At 39.6% G+C, this 27620-nt stretch overlaps 2 protein-coding genes across 5 annotated transcripts; one reads left to right on the top strand and one right to left on the bottom strand.

Moving 5' to 3' along the window:
- The first annotated feature begins 73 nt into the window (after positions 1–73).
- On the top strand, positions 74–7111 carry CGAS (cyclic GMP-AMP synthase). Its single transcript, XM_062608209.1, has 5 exons — positions 74–724; positions 1573–1795; positions 2463–2711; positions 4254–4356; positions 5417–7111. Exons 1-5 carry the CDS (start codon positions 227–229, stop codon positions 5757–5759), a joined length of 1416 nt encoding a protein of 471 aa, XP_062464193.1. The 5' UTR covers positions 74–226; the 3' UTR covers positions 5760–7111.
- A 786-nt stretch (positions 7112–7897) lies between these two features.
- DDX43 (DEAD-box helicase 43) lies at positions 7898–26428 on the bottom strand. Of its 4 annotated transcripts, none has more exons than XM_062608206.1 (16): positions 26198–26428; positions 25606–25661; positions 25112–25244; positions 23628–23735; positions 21180–21261; positions 19583–19739; positions 19388–19506; positions 19021–19131; positions 17502–17643; positions 13964–14064; positions 13145–13232; positions 12247–12374; positions 11591–11700; positions 10731–10869; positions 9853–9940; positions 7898–8065 (listed from the first exon to the last, which is right to left on the bottom strand). In XM_062608206.1, exons 3-16 carry the CDS (start codon positions 25173–25175, stop codon positions 7958–7960), a joined length of 1545 nt encoding a protein of 514 aa, XP_062464190.1. In that variant the 5' UTR covers positions 25176–25244; positions 25606–25661; positions 26198–26428; the 3' UTR covers positions 7898–7957. The 4 variants fall into 4 exon arrangements, with proteins under 4 accessions (XP_062464190.1, XP_062464189.1, XP_062464192.1 ...); XM_062608205.1 differs by lacking the exon at positions 26198–26428 and adding an exon at positions 26152–26172; XM_062608208.1 differs by lacking the exon at positions 26198–26428 and adding an exon at positions 26015–26140.
- Positions 26429–27620: the final 1192 nt, after the last annotated feature.

The following is a 27620-nucleotide window of genomic DNA, read 5'->3' as shown; positions in this document are numbered from 1 at the left end:
GTCGGAGCTTTCCCGCGCTTGGGCTGTCGCTGGGGAAGCACCGGGTAGGTAGAGACAGGCAGTGGCTCGCAGCGCGGGAGGCTTGCCCCTCCCGTCCGGCGGGACTTTCGTTTCTTCGGAGGAGGCGTGGTGTCTGCAAGAGGAAATAGCTCGAGGCGAGGGACGGGAACCTTCTCCCGCTGGGCAGCGGCCGCCGGTCAGCGGGCGAGGAGCGGGAGTGAAGGCCATGGACGGTGCCGGTGGCAGAAAGCCGCAGGGCGGGCGCGGGGCGCGGCCCGCAGCTCCGCGGGGCCGGGGCGCAGGTGGCAGCTCTAGCGGCACCGCTACACCCCGGGCGCCGCGGAGGGGGAGATCCACCGCTCGTCGGCGGCCCTCCGCCGCCAAGAGCCTGCCGGCGGGCCCGGCAGCGAGCGGCGGAGAGAAGCTCCCCGCTCGGCGGAGCGGGACAGCGTCCGCCAGAGTCCCCGCGGCACGGAGACGAGCGGCAGTGCCAGACGGGGCGGTCTCGGCCCCAGGGGCTGTCCTCCGCTCCCCGTCGGTAGCGGGAGCCCCGCGGCTCCGGGGAGTGGTGTCGCGGCTGACCCTGGTCCGCGAGGACGTATCCGAGGCGTCGGAGCTGGTGAACAAGGTGGTCTCGCACCTCATCCAGGCTCTCCGCAGCAACGGCGGCAGCTTCAGCTCCATCGAGCGGCTGGGCGCCGGCAGCTACTACGAGCACGTCAAGGTGGGTGGGTGGGGGGGAGGGAGCGAGGCAGAGAGGGGCGACGCACCTCACGCCGGTGGCGGGGCTGCAAGTGGAACCCCGAGAGCCCCGGCAGCGGGGGAGGCGGCGGGCGGCTGGCTGGGCTGGTGCCGCGCAGCGCCTGCCCCTCGAGAACAAACTGTAAGTTGGCCCTTCTGGACGAGAAAAGGATTTAAAGGGTTAATTAAGAACAGTTAATTATGAAATATCTAACTTACTGAAAGATGAATGCGTGTGCACTCAGATGCTGCCTCAACACGAGTTGCTTTAAAGCCGTAGCAAGCCCCTGCCCGTGCACAGCGCGCAGGTAGGCTTGGTGTAACCGGAGTCGGGAATACCTCTGCATGAAAAGCCCTGTGCCAGCTTTCAGTTTGTAGTTTTTCCAATAGTCGGGAGAAATAGCAGTACCTTCTTTCTGTGTCCAGCTCGGTCTGAAACAAAGTCAAGCACGGGAAATTTTTTTTTATTATTATTTTAAAGCCAGCTCCAGGCATAGCAATGCTTTTTCTGCTTTTCCTTGCAGCTAATCCCTGTGTACAAAAGAATGACTAAAACCAGCATTTATGTATTAGAACGGCTTAAGAATCTTAAAACTTCCTTAAAAAATTATAAGTTGGAAAGCTGAGAAATGAACTGCTATCAGCAAATTGCTGTTTTCCACTGCAACACACAGCAGCAGTCTTGTAATGCAAATCCACGGGAACAACCTCACATTTCACCCCAGGCATAAGAAGTACACTATGTCGTAGATAAAACTGCAACTGGTATAACAGCTTAAAGAGAATAAAACCTAAGTTGCACATTGACTGTTTTGTTCTCATGCTTTGCAGATATCAGAACCAAATGAGTTTGACATCATGCTTGTAATGCCTATTGAACGACTTCAGCTGGATGAATGTGATGACACTGGAGCCTATTACTATGTAACATTTAAAAGAAATCCAAAAGAAAGATATTTGTTGAAGTTTTTAGATGAAGAGGGGAAATTATCAGCTTTTAAAATGCTTCAAGAGCTAAGAGAAATTATTAAACAAGAAGTAAAAACCATTAAAGGTAAGTACTGAGAGAACAAGCTTCACCTAAGAGTGCTAAAAATCCAGTTACATTGCCCTGTTGTTAACAAGATGTGATTTTTCCCCCCAGTCAAGTGTCTCTGTGGCAATGTAACTATAACTGCCAAAACTCAGGCTAAAGTTGAAAACACAGCACTGCACCAGCTACTAAGGAGAAAATGACTGCTACTGCTGAACCCGGGACACCTGTCTATTTTGAATCTGCCTGCTGCTGAATGAGTAGCAACAGGAAAAGCTTTCTCTTACACACTACCTAATATATCGAACTATGTAGAAAACATATCCCCTCTTAGGGTCCTCTTTTTTCCCAAGCCTTCAGAAACACTGTGGCCTAATCTCTTTGGTCTCAGTGTTTTCAATAATGAAAGCAGTTCCCTGAAAAACATTACTTCATTTCTCATTCTGTAGACACAGTAAATCAAGCAAACACAGCAGTTCAAGAAGAGTGTTCTTGATTTCTTAGAATTCCTCAATAGGCCTTCTTACTTAAAATCCTGGATAAAGGAGGATAAAGGATAAACAGGCAATGGCTGAACCCAGATATTTCTTTTGACTGATTTTTAAATTCCTCTTAACCTGTTAACATCCTTAAAAAAAGTTTCTAATATAGAAATTTATCTAAAAATCGCTTTCTTCTTTGTTGCTAGATGTGGAAGTAACTGTGCAAAGGAGAAAGGCTGGAAGCCCTGCAATAACTCTTCAGATCAAAAATCCTCCAGCAGCAGACATATCAGTAGACATCATCTTGACACTGGAAGTTCAGCAGAGCTGGCCACCTAGCACACAGGATGGCCTCAGAATTGAACTGTGGCTGGGAAGAAAAGTCAAGGGACAGTTCAGAAACAAATCAATTTATTTAGTAGCCAAACAAAACAAAAAAGAAAAGGTTCTAAGAGGTACCTCAAATACAGACAATAAGTCTATGTTATGAAATACCTTCTGTAGAACTTGATCACTTTCAAGTGCTCTAAAAAAGGGTATCCAGATTCTGTTCAGTATTCTGTTTTCAAGGTACAGATTTTTATCTTATCCTGGATCAAAGACAATTGAAATCTGTCTTTAAAACCATCAGATCTGTGGTACTGCTCATCTTGTATCAAAATCTAAAGACAAAACTACTCTGCCTGGTTGCACACTGACTATTGCTGAGAGCATTATATTAAATCTGCCAAGTCAGACCCATGGATATAAACCTTTCCTGTGCTAGTGCTGTACTCAACAGCAACATGCACTCCTCAGCTTTTTAAGAAGAAAGTAAAAGGAGCTTTCTAAAAAGGCAGGAACATCCCTATAAGTGGGACTGTATACACAAGTTACAGACTTCCACAGGAACTAAACTGTACTTTCCTGGCAAGACATTTGGTTTCTCACTGAACTCATATGGCTACAATGTTCTTTTTGTTTCTCCAGGCCACTGTCACACCAAGCATACATGAGTTTGCAGAAACATCACAATTTGTCATCATTCTATAAGAACTGCTGATTTCAACAAAGAGTTCAGACAATCTGGTATTTTTTTAAAAATTAGCATGCCCATCTTAACAATGCCAAGGAAATTATTACTGGGCTATCTCTTCCTGTGAAATTCAATTGCAAAGAGTAACTGAATCAGACAAGGGAAATAGTCTAATTTATGAAAGGAAGACAAAAATGATTGCTGGTGTTTTTAAAAGAGGGGGTTGAGCTGTGTTAACCACTGGTTTTAGAAACATAGAATCACAGAATGGCTTGGGTTGGCAAACACCTTAAGATCATCTAGTTCCAACCCCCTGCTATGGGCAGGACTGCCTCACCTTAGACCATGTTGCCCAAGGCTCTGTCCAACCTGGCCTTAAACATTGCCAGGGATGGGGCATTTACAGCTTCTTTGGGCAATCTGTTCCAGTGTCCCACTACCTTCACAGTAAAGAACTTCTTCCTTGTATCATGACCAGAAGGACAAAAAGAAATGCTTTAGAACAGCCACCTTACCTGAGACAAACTCACAAGCTGATTACTTGCTCAAAGAAACGGAAACCAATGGTGAAGATTTTTTTATTCAAAACCAGGAAGGTTATGCAGTGAGGCTAATAATGCAGGAGTTCAAAGATAGTGGATTTCTACGAGTAGTGTAAGTCCCCAAATCACATTCAACACATGCAAGAAAGTTCAGAAATTAATTTAAACGTAAATCCAAGCAGTCTGAAGAATATAGTTCAAACATCCAAACAATTAATTATGTCCTATATTAATAACATCCTACTTGTCCTTTGGTGGAACAGCTGGGGAATTCCAGAGAAATTAACTAATTGTAGTCCCTGAATTACATTTTATTTAAGTACAAAGAAATTGCTGATATTTAAAATGAAGTCAATTATAAAGCATTTTTTTTTTTTCCTGTTGCAGACACTGGTACTTGCTGCTGTGTAACAATTTAACAATCTTGTACTCAACTTTAGGAAACACCTGGCGACTCTCTTTCTCGCATATTGAGAAGGACATTCTGAATAACCACGGCAGCTCAAAGACATGTTGTGAATCTGATGGACTAAAGTGCTGTAGGTTGGTATTCCATACAAGTATTTCACTTTAATCCTGTGTGAGCCAGGCTAGCACTGTTTCAGTTTAACATTTAAGAATGTGATCTGAAGCTGATTACTTATAATATAGGGAGCAAGAATAAGGAAGGCTTTTATGCATCACTGTCCTAACAGCAGTACAACACTGCATGTACTCGCTGAACATCTGACTTGCAAATGCTCAACAAGAGGAGGAGACAAATCACAGACAGGTTTACACTCCAGACTTGCCTTGGAAAGCAAAAAGGTACTACTTGTTTAATCTTTCCCAAACTCAGTCCTGTTTAGAACCAGTTTAGAAGTCTGATGCCTCAGCTTTCTGAGCTTTGGGAGTGAATACCTACACTTCATACCAAGGCAGTTTCTACAATGATGATGAGGAAAGAACCTGCTGAATGGGATCAGGATTTTTCACTCACATAAAGACTGTTTTCCACATTTCTTCAAAGAACAAAACCCAAATGAGGTACAGAACCTCCCCTTAATGGCAAAGCAACTTCTTAGTTTACTTAATTACACCTTGTGCTGAAGCAAGAAAGTTACAACTAATGCATAATTTTTTGTCTTTCCTTTATGAAAAGCAAAGACAGACATGCTACACCCCTACCTAGCAGTGTATTAAACTGCATATATCTCTTTTCCTCATGGCATGTCACAAGAAGGTAGTGAAATACCCCAATATATCAAACGGGCAGCTTTAATCTTAAGCAGTGCTCCAAGGTCATGTTATAGTGGGAAGGCTGCACTGCTGACCAACACTTCTTTTGTCTATGTTGTTGTGGCTACCAGTGAAAGTGGTGCACACACAAAACCTAGTTTAAAGTAGAAAACCTTCACTGTTAGAATCTGACTTCATACACAGTAGTTCTGCATTATTCAGCCTATTGTTGCACCTCTTTTCAGATTTTATTCAAAACATCATTGAAAATGTTATTCAAGTAAGAACATTTTATTGTTTTCATGAATACTGCGTATTTAAATACCTAAAATACATATTTAGAACTATATGGAAGATACCTAATAAATTCTTATTTATTTAACAGGAAAAGTTGTCTTAAGCTTCTGAAGCATCTTCTAGAGCAACTTAAGATGAAATACCCCAAAAAGTTGGAAAAATTCTGTTCGTATCATGTCAAAACTGCTTTTTTCCACTCATGTGTCATATGGCCAAACGACACAGACTGGCATTTGGGAGACCTGGATTATTGCTTTCAGAAATGTCTGGGATATTTTCTGGATTGCCTGCAAAAGTCTCAGCTGCCACACTTTTTTATTCCCAAATACAATTTGCTCAGCCTGGAGGATAAAGCGAGCAACAACTTCCTTTCAAGACAAATAAACAGTGAATTGAACAATGGATTCCCAATATTTCAGGAGAGGTTTTAAAACCACTGTTTACAATAACTATCATGTAGATTTGCAGATTTAAAACCAGAAGTTTTGCACCTTAAGTTACTCCTCAATAGTCTGATAAAGAAATCAAAATCAAGAACACAGAAAAAAATTGCATACTTCAGCTATAGCTTAGCCACAACCCTTAAAAGAAATAGGAATTTAGTATTTATCTTCTGTATCCAAATGCAGATGTCGTTTGCAACGTATGCTCATGGTATACTAGGAATGTATAGAAGAATTGGCAAGTTACTTTCCTACATGTAATTTCTATGATTCCAAACAAAGGCATCAGTGACTGCATAAAATGAAAAAAAGACAATTTTATTTAAAATGAAGATCCACTGCAGAATATCAAAAACACGCTCCTGCTTTCAAAACGTAAAGGCACTGGAGTTGCTTTCCTATAAACCAGAACAACTTCTCCGGAACAACTGAGTGGATGATCATCACCAACAGTGAGTGAGCAGAGAGAGAATATGTTATCAAAACATTATGAAGTTCCTTATCTTATACTAGTTACTTATGGAGTCTTCAGAATTGCTTTGGAAATTGTTTTTTTCACTGGACTTTGGATGGGAAGCAATTGTTAGCTAATGTGCTGCAACAAAGTAAAAGTTATTATGCCATGAGCGTTTGTGTGATGTATCTTGTGGAAAGAAATGTATCTTTAACCCATACCAAGGTGGAACAGTCTCCCTGTGAAAGGTTTTCAACATCAAAAATGCAGTATGAATCGGAATTCATGCTCAGTTTTTCTTACACTGAAGAGTCTGTTAGGAAAAAGAGTAATTGTAATTATTTCATATTATTAAAAATGTGCAGGTGATAATACCAGCATTTGGGAATTGTTGTGCTGTAAGTAAATAAGTATTTTCTTTTTCTTAAAGAAGCTATGGGAAGTTAGCTATTCAAGGCCAGGTTGGACATGGCCTGGAACAACCTGTTAAAGAGTGGGAAGTGTACCTGCCCATGTCAGGGGGGTTGGAACTAGATGATCTTTAAGGTCTCTTCCAGTCCTAACCATTTTAAGTCTATATTTTTAGCCAACGTTTTGAAGGCAAAATAACCTACTGGCTTAAATAATGCCCAAATTTCACCTCAATTATGAGCAAATAAAGAGGGAAGGTCAGAAAAACATCTCACTAGATTCAAGTTTATTAATTTTTCCATGTACCTACAGGACACATGACTAAACAAATTCAGACCAAGTATCAAATGAAGTAGCTCCTTCCCATCTAACTTCTAAAGAGTGAAAGCATACCCCAGTGTCATTAAGAATCTGTGTGACAGAACCAAATCCAAATGTAAAATTCAAATGAATTTTATCCGAACTTTCAAACCTATGTTTTCTTCATAACTTTGTTAACACTGCTCTAGTAAACTCTTGGTTTAGTTCCTTAAGCAAGAAAATTACATCTATGATAACAAGAGTAAAAGCTGCTTTTTTTTCAGCAGTTAGCCATGGACATGTATTTCTTGTTACACTCTCCTCCATTAAAAAGAAATGTAGAATTCTCTCAAAAAAAGCTAGAGACACATCAAAACAAAAATGTCTTTCAGTGTTAAGTTTTAAAATAAAAACCAAACCAAACTTGCTTCAGCGAATAGTTAATGCAAACAACAGTTTTCAAATAACTAAGTTATCTTTGGAAAAACTGCATGCCACTGGGAAGTGTGATGTATCAATGCAAAAGTCCAGCATTTTGAAGCCATGCTGACAAATACTGCTTACATTCACTAATCCAGTTCTCTGAAAATAAAAAGAAAAATTGTATTTTACATTCTTATATTAATACATTTAACCAAAAAAACAAAGCAAAAAACCCCACAAACCAAGCAAACCCCAATAAAACCCACAAACCCAAAACCCAACAACCAAAGCCACGGTGTTTATTTTTTAACCAGTAGATAAGGACTTTATAAATTATGCACATCACAAGAAAAAATATTTTCTTTTTAAATGAAATTAATTTTTCCTAAGTGAAAATAGTGTTCATGCACAAAACTAGATTTATTTCTGTATGAAGTTAAACGGTTTTCTTTTCTAAGCCACTTCTTAAAACACGTTTTATTTAAATGGGACAGGTACAGAAAACAATCAACTGAGAAAAGCAACTTCTAAATTCAAGCCCATAGAGGCTAGCACTAACTATAATCACTTACTCTTTTCTTACTGCAGGGGATTACAGTTATCTTGAGGGCTTGCTCTGAGGTCTTCGTAGATCCTTCCCGATTTCTTTTCTAATTTGAAATTCTTTGTATCTTTGTGCCATTGCAATAAGCTCATTAGGAACAATCTGATAAGAAAGTAGCACAAGAACAAGGCCAGTTTTATATAAATCTAAAATTTTAGACCCTACTTTACAAAAATGTCATTGATTTGTGTGCTCCCAAACTTGATTTTGTTATTTATCAGGCCTCTGTCATTTTGCAAATTGTCTTTCTGTAGAGATCCATGGAGAAGCCTTTTTACATAAAATTATACTCAAAAATATACTTACAAATAATCAGCACAGAGTCTCTGGATTTTCAATGACATATTTATACTCAGATCACCTTATCTGACAACAGCATACAACCAGCTAATTAAAACACAAGTATTTCAGGCAGAAATGTATGTCGGTGATGATGAACAGATGAAAAAAAAAATGTCCAACGCCACTGTCATGGCAGACATTGATGCAATGTTTGCTGCAAAATGCAGTACAAGTGTCTACTGACAGAAGAGGTTTTGGATCACTCATCTACCAAAGCCAGCCTGGTTTGACGATCTGCTACAGCATGTAACTATGCAGCAGGTAGGGGTATCCAGCCCAGAATCAGTTTCCTGATCGGAGAGCAAGCTCACACAGTGCATGTGAGCGCAGCATTAATGTGATTGCTCAGCCTTTGTGGTTTGTCTCCCTGTGACTGGCACAAATGCAGCGCAAGCAGTACAGTACAAACACTTTCAAGTCTCCTTAGAAATGCCTACACCTGGCAATGCTTGAACAGGTGAAGAATGCAGCCAGGGCAGTATGTTCCTCCAGTTTCCACTTCTTTTGCCATAATTCAGCAATACTTGCCATTTGCTGTAAGCAATTTTTCTTAAGCTGGCATGAGCGTCAGCTTGCTAGCAGATATTTTACGTGCTGAATTGCTCTTACGGGTAAACAACTGCCCTGGCTATCAGGAGTCCATGCAATAGGATGCATATGGAACAGTCTATTTGGACTCAGTTTTAGACACTGCTTAAAAATAAAGTGAAAAATTATGCATCTCTCTAGCTGAAAATCACTACAGACTTGTATCAAGAGAGATAAGTAATGAGACAAAGCTGGTTTCCAGTTGAAACACTGGATGATTTTCTTTCTTAGCATCAGATCCTCTCCTGCAGTATGAAACAGAGTTTATTCAAACTAATTGGAATTCTCATGTTCGTAGTAAGTGGCATAACATCCTTCAAAGAGTTGTAAACTAGAAAATTCAGGTGGAGTTCTAACTCGAGTTAAAGTTCGAGTAAGCATCCACAATAACAACCACAGATCCTAGGTAAAAGCAATTCAGCTTGTACTCAAACTCCCGTCCCCCCACATAAAGTAAAACAAACAAAACAAAAACAAAACCCAAAGCAACAAAAAAAATCAAATTCCAGTCATATTTCCCATACATCTGTAAGAAAAATAGCTTGGAAAAGTACACGCAGGTATCACAACTGCCAGATATAATAAACTGAGAGATTCTGATACAAATATTACTGGTATTTACACCTTCAAATAAGAACATGCATCCAGAAGTGAAATACAAATGGAATAAAGTACTACAAGATAAAATAGGTCCTATTAATCGTATGCAGACCCCTATGTGTGCTTATGTTAGTTACTTTTTCTTTGGATGTGGAAGTCTTTAAGTTCCTGGTTCTTTCTGGGACTAATCTGTAAGATAAAATACAGCTACGGACAAGAGAGACTTAAGAACCCATTTTTTGTTTGAGGCATTATGAGCACTCACCAAGAAAAGTGTAAGTAGGCATAGACCTTCATGAATCGTTTCAGCTCGTAACCCAGAACCAACATAAATCTTACCCAGCAAGATGTATTCTTACTTGGTCTGTTCTTTCCAGAATTTCAATCAGCTCAGATGCAAACTTCCAGTTATTCTTAGTGACAAGTGTTATTGCCTCCCCAGTACGTCTAAACAAGGAATGAAATGACTGTTGATCTCCAAAACGACTGCTGCTAAACTCTTCCTATTGACCTATACACTAATAAATTGTACTGCAGCCAATATTATTGAATTGGTAAGTAAAAACTGGCTTGAGTATTTACTATGCACATGACAGAGAGCAACTTTTCATAAAGATCAGAATATGGCAATTCACCTAAAATGGAGCAAAAGCACAACTAATTTAGACAATAAACCTAGCATAAAGACAACATATTTAAGTATGAAGAGATACGTGCTCATAAAATGATTAAAACAAACACATGCACAAGAAAAAAATAATGGAAAAAACAAACAAACAAGCCACACTTGTGCCTACCTGGGAAAGCAGCATTCAAAAGTCCTAACACTAAACTACACCTGAAACCTTTAAATTTATGTATGTTTTTCCCAACAGGCCATCCAGAAAACTAAACAACTCGGTGACTCATGAAGAGACAAACAAGGAAGTGACATTTCAGAATACCTACACAGACATTGTTTTGAGCTGCAATTTTTCCCTACATTTAAACCAGCTTTCAAACATCCCTCTTTCCCATCCACTTCAGTGAAGTAACAGAAAAATGGAAAACTTGTTTGCTTAACGGTGAACTAATTTCAAAACATAAAGCACGGTTATCTAAAGCATACTTTGATAGACTTGAAGTCTTCACTCTCCTACCCATATAAACAACTACAGTTCTAGCATTTGACGAGAGAAACACCTATGCAGTGCATAAAGTATTGACAATATATTACTGTCTTCTTGTAAACATTTACCCTGCTCTTCCAGTACGACCTACTCGATGAACATATTCTTCAATGTTGCGTGGGAAGTCAAAGTTAAAAACATGAGTAATATCATGCACATCAAGGCCACGGGAGGCTACGTCAGTAGCTACCAGTATTCTGACTCTGCCTAAAATAAATACAACAGAAAGAGAATGGGAGCTTATGGAATAAACAGAAAATATACTCCAGTCTATTGGATTTCTAGCATATAATGCACTTAACACAAATGGAAAAAAATGTTTGTTGCAAGTCATGCTGAGTTAGCTTCAAATACAAGGTGGTTAAGTAAGCACTCAAAACGTCATTTTACTATTATTTGTATTTCACAAGAAGAACAGCAAGGTGCAGGAGAAGCAAGAAACATACCTAGCTGATATAAAGAGTCTGTGAAAAGAACAGAAACCTCAACAACTTTATTCTCAGCTAGCATCCTTATCATAGGACTACTCTGTTCTATTAACATATGAACACATAACCCCAAAGGATAACCCCTACTGGCATAATCAAAAACAGAATTGTTTCACTGAAAGCACCATCATTTGACACTTAAGTTTACCATTCTGCAGACTAATATAATACTGACTTTTCTAGAGACTTAAAAAAAACAAAATAAGCCTCAAATATTTTTAATTCCTAAGACATTCCAAATTTTATTGAAGAGCAATTTGTTTTGTTTTTTGTTTGTTTGCTTGTCAAATTAACAAAGTAACCATATCATTCAGAGCTTTCTAATGTTTTAATTTCTGCGGTACTGAAGAGACATGGCACTTAGAAATACACAAAATTCTGCACATGACAAGCTTTATAAACCTGGGCTTAAACAAATGAGTACTTTAGTACAAACCTACCTTTCTTGAAGTCATCTAAAGCCTGCTCTCGGTCCCACTGTTCCCTGTTACCATGAAGTGACTGTACTGGAATTCCTTGGAGACTTAAGTCACTTGCTAAGTCATCAGCTCTAGGATGAAGTAAAACAACAGTTCTTAAAAGAAGCGCAGAATCTGGATTTACATCCAAAAGATAATGTGACAACAAGAACTAAACATGTGCCAAAGGACAAAACCCCAGCTAGGTCAGCTGATATTTATTATGAAAGAGTATGAAGGCAAGACTATGCTCCACATAATTTTTTGCTTTTATTTATGTATAAGAGAAATAACAGATTACTGTTTTGTGTTGTTCACTCAAAAAGCTCAGGTTTGGTAAAAAGAGTGCTGCCCCCACGTTGTGTATGGAAGTAAGCAGCACATCACATTAACCAAGAATCTTAACACCTACTTTAACTATGTGAAATTGAGATTTATCACCATTAATGACATTAAAAAAAATTAAATAGAAACTACCAGTCAGTCTGGAGGAATGACTAAGTAAATAAGACTATTACTACTACCCACACATTGTTGACAAAAGTTGTTACACTTTGTAATTACTATGTGAACTAAGAAACTATCAGTATTTGTTAGAAAACAGTGAAGAGATGTAATACTGGGAAGTGATTACATACTTAAGTTTTTTTCCCACAAAAATTATGACCTTGTCTTGCGGCTTCATAGACTCAATGAAGCATTGCACGAAAGCTCTCTTTTCTTCCTCGGCAATAACAACAACTCTCTGTTCGACCGTATTTACTGCCTGTTACACAGTAAAAAGGCATGCTAAGTAACAGATGAAAAGTACATTTTCCCCCTATTTCTACCTAAAAGTGTACAGGGTACTAAGTTTTCTTATTCTCTATCATAAAGAAAAAAAAAAGGGGAACTGAAAAGGGAAAAAAAAAACAAAACCTCATAATTTAAGAGCCAAACTTCAAGCAATCTCTGGACCAGGATGTGGAGATCTTAACATTTCTGTAAATTCTGCTGGTACTGAAGCCAACTGAAGTGGCAGAAGCCTGACAAGTATGCAAGTACATATTAGAAGTTTTGGACTTTGAAGACAGTTCTTACAGTAATGCACATACATGCTCCTGCTCTAGACAAAAGCTTTCCAGGAGTTTAGTATAGAGCTTTCACTTTGTTTTGAGAAAGCAGTAGTTAAGAAACACAGATCCAGGTAAGGATCTGTAAGCATTAGAATAAAGATCTTCACAAGGAAAAGTAATTAAGAAACAGAAGTGAAGACTGCAAGAGTAAGGATTCAGGCAAGAACATGTGCCACTCCGAAGTACATTATTCAAGTGTTAATTTGACTGATACTTGTCACTTGTGCCGTCTTCTACTGAAGATCTAGGACTTCAAGATCTTGTTACAGAAACAGAAGAACAAAGTTCTTCCCCAATTGCTTTAAAAAGAATAATGTGGAGCTACTGTTTTGAAAGTTTGGATTGATTTTAAGGTTGCAAGCAAAATATTTCCTGGTTTAACTGTAGGTTCTTCTTCTTATATAGGAAAAATATAACTTACTGCTAAGTCAAGACTGCCAACATATACAATCATAGGATTTTTCAAATAGGATTTTGCTAGGCGACGAACACCATCAGGCCAAGTAGCACTAAAGAGGAAGCAAAGAAGAAAAAAAAAAAACCAACACATGGCTCACTAATTTCATCTTATTCTTCTTTCTTTTCTTATACACTAGTGAAACACTTGAAGATGCAGTAACAGTAATGAGCTTACATAACATTGAGAAATCATCTTATTAGTAAACAGCACTCAACCTTTAAAGATAACTTTCTAGGTTAAAAGTACAGGCAAAAGTTATGGAGCCTTTCTAATGAAGCCAAAAGTGAGTTTTGTATTTCAGTGACACCTAACAAGCAAGTTCCTAGTAGTTTTCTAACTTCTAGAACAGCAGAAAATTTATTGTTGGGATATTTTACTGTTAAGATCCCAAAAGCTGCATAAATTTAAAATGAATCCAGGTACAGACTGTACAGACACTGATCAGAAGTTTAGGATACACGTTTGGTCAAAGTTAGCATTTCAAATTGATACAGCAGTTCTAGCACTCCCAGGACACGTTCCTTTTCGGGAAGATCTCGGTTTTTTTTTTGTAGTTGAGGTAAAACATCAAAAAAGGGGTATGAAATGAAATAAAATAAAATTATCAAATGACTCATTAAGACAGAACTGGAAAGAAAACTGATGCCATTATGCACCATAAAAGTTCCCATTTAGGCTGGTAGAAGTTTTAATAAAACTGAAATATTTATTCCAAAGTTAACTTATTCAAGTCCTGATGTTTACAGTGTTTAAGTACTGAGCACTATTATGTTTCCATACCTTGTCATAACAGTTTGTCTGTCAGGCCGCACATCTATCAGGATTTTCATAATCTGAGGTTCAAATCCCATATCCAACATCCTGTCAGCCTCATCCAAAACCTGCTCAGAACAAGTTTTAGTTCCTCAGGTAAGGGTTTCAGCAAGACAATACAGAGCAGACCATTTTAATGGTATCAGTTTTAATTGCAGAATCCAATCCATAATGTATTGCAAAATTTGTTCAACTTCTATTTCACCTCTTTGATTTCCTTGAAGCCTTTTCATTTCAAAACATATTTGTGGGCAAACCAAAAAAAATCCACAGCACCTTTGAGAGCACTTGAAGGAAAAAACAACTGTTTAACAATAATTTGGTTGGTGCCTAAAACTAAGCACAGTATTAAAAGAACAGCAAACAACAAAACCAACCAAATGCAAGGGAGGGCAGAAAAATGCGAAAATAGACACCCCACACTTTCACTTTGCAATTTAAAGGGAAAAAAAAATAAACCTCACTTCTAACTTGATATAGATCTTATACTAGGCCAAAATATCAGTTATCAATTTATTTTCTCATCAGAAGTAGGAAATAAGCCAGACTCTACATTCTGGCTCACACTAGGACACTACAAAACTCAAACCCATTTCATCTTGCAAAACAAAACAAAACCAAAGCACAAAAAACCAAAAGAGAACAAGTGAGATGAAGGCCTGAGTAAAACTATTTGGAACTAGTTTATTTTTCTCATATACAAGCATGCTTGTGGCTGTTTTCAGAGTCTTATACAAAGGAAGAAGTCTGGCTCCTTTAATTTTAATTTTTCTCCTTTAATTTTCAAATAGTGTTTATATAAACCAAAGTTATACAGCTCACACTTTTACGTACTGACATTTTCTAGTCACTTATGTGGAAGCATAAGACTTTGATGATAATGCCATTCTGTCCCGATTTTGCTGATCCATTCTTTTCAGATGTTTTATTCTAGTCAAGGTTTTTAGTGTATTATCTATGTAAATCTCCTGAAATTGATATTCAAAGGACTCGCAGAGATTTCATTAACTACTTGGATTCTAATACAGTGGCACGACTGAAACATCACTAATTTTGTATACAGAGTTGTCTACTATGCCCCTTGCAGCAACAGCAGTTTTCTAAGTTATTAAGCACACCGATACTTTGCTGGAAAGAAAGAAGAAAAAAAGTATGTATGCATATTAGCCATCTCAGAGTAGTTGAAATTCCCTTTCCTTATTTCTGATAGCTACTTAATAAAGAACAAAGACTATAATATACAGAAAATAGATATTAGCACTATATTTTTTCCAAATACCTCACCTCACAGCCAGGTCCTGATTTATAAGCTAGATCTTCCCCCAGCTGACATAATCTTAGGTTTCATGTTATCTACACATATTTACTTGTTAATATTTTTATTTCAGTTCTGCTTCTTGCCAAGAAATTCTAACAAGCCAGCTCTTCATGTAAAAATTATTTTCTTCCCTCTGTTTTAAATAAGTTATCAATAAGTTTTGCACTAGTTTTTGTATTTGAAGAATAAAACCTACTCCAATCTACCTTCTATGCCCTAATTCACGTGGGTTTTTTTTCAGTATATACTTTTCCCTAAATGCTTCCCAGTAATTCATGCACAACTCCAATTTCCTTACTTATGCTTTATGAGCATAAGGTCAAAAGAAAAAAAATCGCTTAGATTACTGATGAATGAATAGCAATTTATACCAAACACAGCAGAACAGAAAGCAATCTTCAAATGACATGTACTGCAAACAATCAAAAGGCTGTATGTGATGATTTCCCAGTCTTTCTTCTGAAATCATAAAACCCAGCCTATCTTGAATAAATAGGTTCCTAAAACCTGAATCAAGACTGCAACAACTTGACAGTTCTGTGAGGCAAGAAGACAAATTCTCTGCCTCAAATTCACCTTATGTACGGTCTATATTCAAACCTAATTAACTCTAACAGAGTTTGGGGTTTTGTTTATTTGTTTTAAACAAACAATTGTATTCTTATTTCTGACCTTGGAAGTCATTTGGAAAACAATTATATCAGCAAATAATACTTGTGCACCTTGGGAGCATTCATAAGACTCAGTGTCTTTAAATCAAAACTGTAAAAGAACCTCTTGAATGAACAGCATTCTTCATCAAAGGTGTTAAAGTTGAAATCTAATACCAGTCTCTTTTCTCTGAAATAAGGCTGCAAAATGAAACTTTTTTTTTGGGGGGAGGGGCTTAAGATTGATAAATGAAGATATGGAAATGGAAAGCATCTTATATATCTAAAAGTACAAGAAACTATGAGGAAAAAGATATAGTAACATTAAAAAGAGCATTTTGGATGTCCAGCTTTTCAAACAGACCTAAAGAAGCACAGCATTTCCAAAAAGTCTTAGGCACGAGACAACCACTTTGCAAATCACAGTCCTTGCACTGGTGTCAATCTTCTGAAAATATTTAACTTCTAGTGATACAACAAACAATGTTCTCCTGCTTTACATCATGAGGTTTTTCAATTAGATAGCTTATTTTTAGCTATCAAACTTAATATCATACTACAGTATACCTTGCATATACTGAAACATCCAGTTTTGGTTACATATATATTCTTTGCTTTAGAAAGCAGCGTGTGCTTGTAATATGACTGTACTCCACCTTGGCAGAGAAAGATTACTGATGTTCTTACAGTTCTCAGAAAGAAGGTTCTCAGGCCTTTCTTTCCTCCTTAGTAATTATATGTTACTCTCCTACATGAAACTACTCTCATGTCTCCCAATAATATTCTTTTTTTTTTTTTTCCCTAATGATACTATACCACCACGGGCCTTGCCAGTAAGTTCACAACTATTAACTAGAACTGGAGCTAACTTTTCAGCATGAGTATTTAACCCTTAGAGGGGAATGGGTGGAGAGAAGGGAGGAAAAGCGGGGCACATTGTTAAATGCCACCAATTAAACAGATAACTTGGAAATAATTTGAATACATGTAAGTATTTTACAAAATAGCAATGGATTTAAGCATCCAGCACAGAAAAAGGCAAGAATTAAATGAAGACATAAGGATTCATAATGATGTTTACATGGCTATTTTCCCTGAGATCAGAAGAAAGTCAGACACCCAAACATTTAAATATCTAATGCTGGTGCTTGCTGCACAAGTTCTAAGAACATGAGTCACTGGTAACCATGACAAGAAAAGGAAAAGAAAACTTCGAAAAGGCATTTCATCCATTAATAACTGATCCTGACAAAACTTGCTTCAAAACATCAAACTTGACAAATAAGAGATAAAAATTTAGCATCTTTTAAATGCTTACTGTACTAGAAGCCTGTTTTATATTTTTTTAGGGAATATTCCACATCTGCAATGCAATTATGGTAAGTACCAATCATCTCTCCAACACCAATCTCAATGTTAAGACCTATCGTAAATTTAAGACTTAAAAAGTTCAGAGGAAACTTCATTAAAGCTTAAGTTCACACCAAATCAACCATTACCCAACTGGTACATTATTCAGTCCATATCAGCTACTTGCCAGGTACGTTATGCTCTTCAAATTTATGAAGTTGTTCATTTGAAGATCATTCAGTCTGCCAGGAGTAGCAATAACAATATCCACACCTTTGGTAACCACGTCTATCTGTCCTTTTCGGTCCCCACCACCATATATGCAAATACTGAAAAACAAAGTGTTTTACAGAAGCAGCATATTAAGGTTCAACTAAAGCATTTTCAAATAAATATCACCATTTTGCTTTATTTTACAAAGCATCATCAGGTATTACCAAAAGGAAGGAATACAGTAAGTGTGACTTACAGTATCACAGGAAATAATGGACTTAACACTGAATGATCCTCCCTCAGCAGTTCAGCAATATCTCTCTGCTGAAACTGTAGTGAACGCAATCACGAAGGGGAGGAAGGTGTACGAGTATATTTTGGGTTGTTCTGAAGATATTCACACCAAAACCAGATGAACATATGAAAGGATGCATGATTTTATAAACAGTATCATCAAAAGTCAGACATGCTTTTGTTAAAACAATCAATGCACTCAATAAGGTATCGGGCTTACTCACACAAACTCAATGTGCTCTGTAAAACTCAACAGTATTTTTGAGAAGGAAGCAGAATGTACATCTCAGTATTTGATGACTAATTCTGAATGCTATACAAAGCTATCAGAGAGCCCTGAAAGTTAAGTTTTGGAGTACAGTAATGTCTGTTTAACAGCTTAAATGAAGACGTACATTCTCAGAAGGTTTGTGGATGAAACCAAACTGGGGGAAGCAGTCAACACAGTAGAGAGCTGTTATTCAGAAAAGCCACAAAAGGCTGGAGAAATGGGCTGACAGGAATTCCATGAAGATTAACAAAAGCAAAGATGGGGATAGAATTATCCCATGGCTGAGGGGCAACATTCTAGAAGATGGCTTTGCACAAAAAGAGTTGGGTGGCTAAGGAACTGACCATTATCCAACAACGTAATGCCACAGAAAAGAAAGCCAGCTGTGTACTATGGAGAAGGTAGCCAGAAGGTTGAAAGCGCTCTTTATTCTCTTTTATTCAGCACCTGTGAGATGACACCTCAAGCACAACATCCAGTTTTTTTACCCCCTGCCTCTATTACAAGACACGTATATTCATACTGGAGCAGGTTCAGCAGGCAGCTACCAAGAAAGTAAAGGAGATGGGGTGGATTACATGAGAAACTGGTAACGAAGCTTGTTCAGCCTGAAGAGGAGGCTTGGAAAGACCTTATTGCTGTCTACAACTAACCTAACAGCAAGGTGCCGAGGAGACAGACAAACTCTTCTCAGCTGTCCACACAGAAAAATAAGAAGCAACAAAGCTACAATGCAGAGAACTCCAACTATGTAAGAAACAGACTCTCACTATGACAGTAGTCAAAACAGGCATTCTAAAAAACTAGGAAAATATGAACTCTGCAATTACTACCTTCACCTCCTCTCTTAGCAAATGCCTTATTTTAGTAGGTGAATTAAACCACAAGTGGTAGGGAAAAAAAAACGAAACTTAAGAAGCAAGATTACCTTTTAATTCCTTTGTATGTGTACTTCAAACATTCTGCCTCTACTTGAAGAGCCAGCTCTCGAGTAGGAGCAAGGACTAACATTCCTGGCCCCCCACGCTGATCTTTGGATCTGCAATAAGAAGCTCTAGAATGTGGGTATAAGGCTAGACAAAATCCATCACAACTGATATTGAATGTTTTCATACTGTTCTAGACTTTCTCACTGCACTGCTAATGTAATCTATGGTAACCAATTTGGTACTTTTTCCACCAGGTTATAAATCATACAATTATATGAATTTTATTAGCTTTACTAAAAAAACATCATATGAGGGGTAGGGGCAGGGGAAAGTATCCACAGCTAAACAACTCAAGCATATCCTTACATTGGTTGTGAAGTCAAGTGAATGAATCCAGGCATTAAGTATGCTAATGTCTTCCCAGTACCAGTCTGTGCTATACCAATAAGATCAAGTCCTTGAAGTATGATTGGCCATGCCTGGGACTAACATAAAACAACAAATACTTAAATGCATTTTTCTCTAAAGCTTCAGTTAGAGTCATCAAAATTGAAGACATACCTGAATTGGTGTAGGCTTTTGAAAACCAGCTTTTCTTATATTAGCCATAATATCAGGATAATGCTCAAATACATCTTCAAACTTACAAACAGGATTGGGAATGGAGCGCTTTTCACCTTCTTTTAAGTCATCACAAATTATATTATTATTTTCTTTCCTGTATAGAATTAAAGAAGTGCAATTGCTTTAAAGTCTCATTATCTGAGAAAGTAGAGCTAACAAAAAAGACTGCCTTTCTGATTCTTTTTTAATTCCTGAAACAAAAACCTCCAAGTTCAGATTCTTGAATGAGACTTATAAGTATTCTAACTTTAAGAAAGCCTTTCTACAAAAACACTTCTCCTGGAGGCATCAATTACCATTCTTTCTTAAGAAAGACTATTGTGAAGTTATATATTGTTATTAACATGAACTGCAGTCCTGTCATATTAGGCTTCAATTATATTCTATTACAAATGAGACAACTGTGTCAAGTTTTTAAACCTAAAGACAAGCCAGAATTCAGAGGAATGGACTGGACTTCTTTGTCAGAACCCTATGTTCTGCCAAAAGCCTTCCTGAAATACTTTCAGAGCAGTTTTCTGGAAGCTCTGTAAAATACAAACAATAGTTTAGAAAAAAGAATGTAGTCAGCAAGACAAGCTCAGAAAAATACCCAAGCAAAACCCAATCTCCAAAACCAAACAACCAAAACCCAAACCGCAACATGCACAGAAAAAGCTACACTAAACACTGAGGTTCCAAGGCTCCCCCCAGTTAAGAGGTATTAATATGCATAAGTAATTTATTTTCATTCCAGCCCTGTACTCTTCTGAAGATTCTATTCAGCAAATAGCTTTACTTCAAGCAGGATGTGAGCTAGGAAAAACATGGGTAATTTGAGTTTTTCTCATGTTTAAAAAAAATACATTTTCTTTTTTCAATTACTGTTTTGTCTTAAAGCAAACAGATTAGATGAAAAAGGAAGAACATTTCTTTATCTCACAAGAAAGTGCTCTTCCTCAATACATATTCTGAACCTACATAAAAATGTTCTGCTGTGCTTGACTAGCTCTAACAATAACACATATCTATACTTTAAAGAAACAGGCATCAGTTCCATACTTTACTCATTGTGGCAAGGTTTCCCTGATGGGCATGCAAGAGAAAAAAAACCAAAACCAGACACCATGCAAAAAGAAAAGTAATACAAGGTACCTGAAATTTGTTTTGAAGACAGTATTTGACTAAAACATACAGAGAAGAAAATGGCAGCCAAGAAGTATTCAAGATGTGAACAATCACATTTGGAAGGACCTAAAAAACGGGAACATGCTGTCTCATGAAATGTAAGGAATATCCAAAGGCCATTGAACTGTCTGGTTTATTTTTTCCCCTCTGAAAGTCAACCATATAAAACACTTGTAGAGAAATTTTCCAAGCAACTAATATAATCTCATCTGGTAAATATTGTTTAATTACTAAGAAAAAGTTCCAAGTTATTACAAGACCCTACCATTAATGCTGCTGTCTCAGTAGTTTATCATCCACTTTCTGGGCTTTATTCTTTAATATCAATTCCTGCAAAACAGACGATTCCCTGTAGAAAAGGTCTTACCGCCACAGCTCCACTTCTTCTTGTGACATAGATGCTGTTCTTGATGATTCTTTATAGAAGTTTTTCTCTATTGGAGGCAAGTCTTAAAGAGTCAGGAAAAGTAAACTTCAGTACATGCAAAAGAACTGCTTGCCCGCATTTCAAGTTCTAAAGTAATTTCTCCTAACACATACTATAGTATTTCATAGAATCACAGAATTGTTTGAGTTAGAAGAGACCATTAAGATCACCCAGTTCCAACCCCTTTACATGGGCAGGGACACTTTCCACTAGACCAGGTTGCTCAAATCCCTGTCCAACCTGGCCTTGAACACTGCCAGGGATGGGGCAGCCACAGCTTCTCTGGGCAACTTGTTCCAGTGTAAAGCCATTCCCGCATGTCACAGAATCATAGAATCGTTAGGGTTGGAAAGGACCTTAAGACCATCTAGTTCCAACCCCCCTGCCATGGGCAGGGACACCTCATGCTAAACCATCTCACGCAAGGCTTTGTCCAACCTGGCCTTGAACACTGCCAGGGATGGAGCATTCACAACCCCCCCCGGGCAACCCATTCCAGTGCCTCACCACCCTAACAGGAAAGAATTTCCTCCCTATATCCAATCTAAACTTCCCTCCTTAAGTTTTAACCCATTACCCCTTGTTCTGTCATTACAGTCCTTAATGAAGGATCCCTCCCCAGCATCCTTATAGGCCCCCTTCAGATACTGGAAGGCTGCTATGAGGTCTCCACGCAGCCTTCTCTTCTCCAGGCTGAACAGCCCCAACTTCCTCAGCCTATCTTCATATGGGAGGTGCTCCAGTCCCCTGATCATCCTCGTGGCCCTTCTCTGGACTTGTTCCAACAGTTCCATGTCCTTTTTATGTTGAGGACACCAGAACTGCACACAATACTCCAAGTGAGGTCTCACAAGAGCAGAGTAGAGGGGCAGGATCACCTCCTTTGACCTTCTGGTCACGCTCCTCTTGATGCAGCCCAGGATACGGTTGGCTTTCTGGGCTGCAAGCGCACACTGAAGCCGGCTCATGTCCATTTTCTCATCGACCAGCACCCCCAAGTCCTTCCCCACAGGGCTGCTCTGAATCTCTTCTTTGCCCAACCTGTAGCTGTGCCTGGGATTGCCCCGACCCAGGTATAAGACCTTGCACTTGGCATGGTTAAACTTCATGAGGCTGGCATTCCTTCCCTCCAGTGTATCAACTGAACCACACAGCTTGGTGTCATCGGCAAACTTGCTGAGGGCGCACTCAATCCCATTGTCCATGTCAGTGATGAAGATGTTAAACAAGACCGGTCCCAACACCTATCCCTGAGGGACGCCACTCGTTACTGGTCTTCAGCTGGACATGGAGCCATTGACCACAACTCTTTGCGTGCAGCCATCCAGCCAGTTCTTTATCCATTGAGTGGTCCATCCATCAAATTGATGTCTCTCCAATTTAGAGACAAGGATGTCGTGTGGGACAGTGTCGAACGCTTTACATAAGTCCAGGTAGATGCCATCAACGGCTCTACCCCTGTCCATCAGTTCTGTAGCCCCATCATAGAAGGCCACCAAATTGGTCAGGCAGGATTTCCCCTTAGTGAAGCCATGCTGGCTGTCACCAGGCACGTTGTTGTTTTTCGTGTGCCTTAGCATGCCTTCCAGGAGAATCTGCTCCAAGCTTTTGCCAGGCACAGAGGTGAGACTGACTGGTCTGTAATTCCCCAGGTCATCCATTTTCCCCTTCTTGAAAATGGGAGTTATATTTCTCTTCTTCCAGTCATCAGGAACTTCACCTGACTGCCATGATTTTTCAAATATGATGGACAGTGTCTTAGCAACTTCATTCGCCAGCTACTTCAGGACTCACGGATGGATTTCATCAGGTCCCACGGACTTGTGCATGTTCAGGTTTTTAAGATGGTCTCGAACCAGATCCTCTCCTACAGCAGGCCCAGGGTTTTCATTCTCACAGTCCCTGTGTCTACCTTCCAAGACTTGGGTGGTGTGGTCAGAGCCTTTGCCAGTGAAGACCAAGGCAAAGAAGTCATTCAGAACCTCAGCCTTCTCCAAATCCTGTGTAGCTAGTTCTCCCGAGAGCTTCCAGAGGGAGCCTACATTGTCCCTAGTCTGCTTTTTGTTTGCTATGTACCTGTAGAATCCCTTCCTGTCACTATATGCCCTTGTATTTAGAGGTCTCAGTTTTTCTGCTGCAGCCACATACCAAACAACACTGTAAAGGGTGAAGTCAAAATACTAATTGAGTAGCAAGAACTACTTGATTATGTAGGTCCTCCATGACCATGCTGAGAAATGCTGATGTGGTCATTTCATTGCAAAAACTTTAACTAAATTGGACCTTGAAAGATTCCAACATCTCAAAGCAAAAATTAAAACATTTACACATTCAACAGATTTATTACATAAAGACAAGTACTAATACAACTGAAATTTTAAAACTAACCTGCCCACTTCATAGCTTCATATTTAGCTCTGTTTTCTCGAAGATAGGCCCAGTTAATCACTGATTGCGTTGGGTTATCTTTAGGCTTGATAGTGTCCAAGGTTTTTCCTGTTGTGAAAAAACTGCTGTTTGATGGAATCTGTTGCAGGGTAAGTGAGAAACCCCCCCTCAAAACAAACACTTTATTTTCTTTTTTTTTATTGTATGGCCTCTCAAGTAATTTTTAATAGACATGAAGCATTTAAATAGAAAATTCTTTCTTAGATCTTAGTCTGAAACATCAATAAAATCTGTACAAATGCAGTTCTAATAAAAAAAAAGAAAAAAGAAGCATTTCAACATCTTCAGCTACTTAAAAAAAAAGTGGCAACAGGTTCTGAAATGCTGCTCCTCCAGCTATAAGGCTTGTTGTACAGCAGGCTTTTGAAAAACTTGTGAACCAGTAGATGATATGCAGACAGAAAGCTTTATTTTTAACAGCTACAAAAAGTAAGGTTTACTTCTAAAGTATCCAATGACACCACAATGAAGTCCTGGTGCAGTTACACTCTATACTTCTTTTTTGACGAGATTAACACTTCACAAAGGTTTTACACTGAAGATATAAATGGCAACACAATTATGTATTGATGTAAAAGCAGGAAACACATGGAAAACACAGTAACCCGTACTAAGGAAACTTTATTCCTAGCCTCTTGAAACATTCACCTTCTGTGGCACTTTTAAACTCAAAACTCAGAACTACCCTATTCCTTATTCTAACACTGGAACACAACTCTCAGATCCCTTCTTCCTCATCAGTGCCTCAGATCAACAGCCATGGATATAGTTTGCCTGTACAAAAAGTCATTGGGAGCACACAGACAAATACCAGTAAGTAGCATCTCAACATACAATCATTACTTATAAATCCACATAACTAACTTTAGACAATAAAGCCTAGTAAAGAGAGGCATGATGTGCAAGACCAAATCTTAAATGCCAACCTGCCATGAAAGCAGTAAAAAGTCAGCATTGCCCATGCTATAAACAGTATGTTTGCCTTATACAATCATAAAAACTTACAGGGCTTTAATACTGCACAGATACTACTTTAAAACTTAAACTAGAGCAAATGCTTGTATTCTGGAGAACCAGACTGATAATGCAAGATACCAAGTAGTCTAACATTCTGCATTCATTTAAATTGTTGAAAACACACAGCAACTCATTTTCACAGAAGTCTGGCCATTTGAAAGGGGAAACTTTTCACAACCAAGAAAGGAGGATGTCTACATATTTCTGTTTTAAGCAGGTATGCCACTGTCCAAAAACAAGGTGAAAGTTAATTCAGTTCAGTAGTATATTAATAATATAAAAGCACTCCATCAAACTACCAAATGCATGGAAAGATAATCCACAGTATTTTTTAAACAAACAACCCCCGAACAATAACATAAAAACCGCAAATCCCAAACACACAAATCCCTAAACAAATTCCTTACCTTTCTCACTCCCACCTCTACTGTAGTTTTGTCCAGATCTTGTAACAGCATCATCAATCAACATCTTGGCTTTGTTTTGTACAGCAACACTGCCAAAAATCTTTACTTCAGCTTCATAGGCTCCCTTTATCACCTATGTTCATAAAACCTTACTGAGTTTTTTTAACACCACAATGACAAACTTTATATAGAAATATATACTTAAAACAGTCTTTGATATTTTTTTCCTGAATTTCAACTTCTGAGGGAATTAAAGTGCCTTTTCGTTTCTAAAAAGGTAATAAGTGCATACTTAGGGGAAGAGTATCAGTAAGCTTCTCAAGTCAAGCTACACCCTCAATTACACTTCATTTTCACCAATTCTCGTAAAACAGTAGAATTATTACAGCTATTGCAGCACACTTCGAGTTGCTGCATTAACTGATTTACACAAAAGCAAAACCAATCACGTTCACAACATAGTCCAGGCCTTAATGACACACAGAACATGGTACCTTTATCCTGGAACCTGAAGAATCCTCAAGCTCTCTTATTTTACTTCCACCCCGACCTGTAATAAAGATACACTGTTAAGTGTTACAGAGATTCAGGCCAAACTGCCAGAAACTACGCATGGTAAATGCTTAGCATTTTGGTTGTGACCAAACCCTGAGACCTTCACAGGAGTACCTGCATTCATAAGTAAAACAACCTGTGACATCAAACTGCTGGAAATGCAGGTAACTTATGTGTCAATTAGCCAAATACAAGGTGCATGGGGGTTGTGTGTGAAAGCACCTCAGATAGAGCAGCAAAATCACCTCAAGAGAGAACCGTTCTTCCTCCAGACGAGAGGGGCTTACACTGCTGGCTATGAGAAGCAGACACCAAGCCAACAACTTCGAGGAGGAAAAACTCAGCTACCCTGGCGAGTGGGAGAGCTCCACTCCTCCGTGCAGAAGGCAGCAGTGCACCTCCTCAGGATGCAGAGGGACGGGCAGGGGCCCACAAGAACGAACCTCTCGGCGGCCGGCTCCTCTCCTCCTCCCCCACCCGCTTACCTCAGCAGGCCAAGCGCCCGAGGTGTGGGTGTGCGGCCGTTATTACCTATGAGAGCTCCGACCAGGGCGCTGTCGAGGTGGAAGCAAAGGGGCTCCGCGGCGTCACCATGCTGGCTAGCGGTAGCTCGGGACCGCCACTGCCGCGCCGCCTTCCCTGGGCCAAGGGGACTCTCAGCGCCTCGAGGCTCCCACTCCTCCTCTCCGAGGCCGGGCACTGCCGCCACTGCCGCCGCCGCCGCATCCTCCCGCCACCACTCAGCGCTCCTTCGTCCGCCGCCGCCCGCTATGGAGGCGTGACTCTGCGAAGGGGTAGGCGGCGGCTGGCGCAGGCACCCAGGAGGAGATGGCGGCTGACCCGTACCGACGTCCTCATCGCTGCCCGTGTCCCAGTCAGACATGCCAACAGCCCTACTAGCCGCCGCTGACCATATGCGAAACCTTACCGCGCTGTAGGCTAGGAGCGAGCTGACTGGCCAGGACGGGCAGCTCTCTAGCAGTGATTGGCTGGCTCGGAGAGGGGAGAACCTATGACCGTCCCTGCTGAGTCCGGGGCTGAGCTCTCGCGGTCTCCGCGCTCAGGGCTGCAGGGTCCTAAGTCCTGATTTCTCGCTCCCTTACTTCTCCTGTGCCGGCTTGGGCTGCACTGAGGAGGGGGAGGCAGCGGTGTTTTAGGAAGGGAGGGAAAGAAGTCGGTCCTGAACGTGTGGGAAGGCACAAGTCTGTAGGGTGCAGGGGGAGAAGGCAGGCAGCCTCAAAGGAGGCTGGGGAGGGAGGGTGGCACCGGTTTTGCTAGGTGTCTAGGCTAATGTCATGCTGATACATTGCAGCCTGAATTTTTTAGGGAAGTCATATTTAAACTCAAATTAAGGTTTAATGATGCTTTAATGAAGATATTGGTTTGACCGAAGGTACTAAAGCTGATACAATATTGCAAACAGAATCACAGAAGGGCAGAGGTTGAAGGGACCTCTGGAGGTCATCTTGTCCAGCCCCCTGCTCAAGCAGGGACACCAAGAGGTGGTTGTCCAGGACTGTACAGGTAGCTTATAAGTATCTCCAAGGATGGAGACTCCACAAACTCGCTGGGTAACCTGTGCCACTGCTCGCCCAGGGTCACAGTGAAAAAATAATAATAATGTAAAGAAAAAGCTTCAGTTACACTGAATGTCTGCTTAGCAAGGGCTTTTAAATTTTCCTTTTAGGCATGGTACAGGGCTGAATGGTGAACACTGATGTATGTGTCTTTATGGGTGACATGACTACCTGTGCCTGGCTGTTGTGACCTGCAGGGTAACTCAAAAAGGAAAAACTTGGCACTGCTGCCTTCTGACACTTCCCTGCTATGTCTATGTACACATGAAGCAAGATTGCCTGTTTTAGTAGAAGAAGAGCCTGCATACATGTTTGACTTTTTTCCTGTCCTGTGTTTATTCTTAGGCAGAGCTTGGTAGTGTTTACATAGCCCATGG

Source organism: Pezoporus occidentalis, unplaced genomic scaffold (assembly GCF_034315485.1).
Source record: "Pezoporus occidentalis ecotype Australia unplaced genomic scaffold, CSIRO_AGI_Poc_V1 ctg13, whole genome shotgun sequence".
Taxonomy (NCBI): Eukaryota; Metazoa; Chordata; class Aves; order Psittaciformes; family Psittacidae; genus Pezoporus; species Pezoporus occidentalis.
The sequence above is the reverse complement of the archived record's forward strand: the minus strand, read 5'-3'. Positions and strand labels throughout refer to the sequence as shown.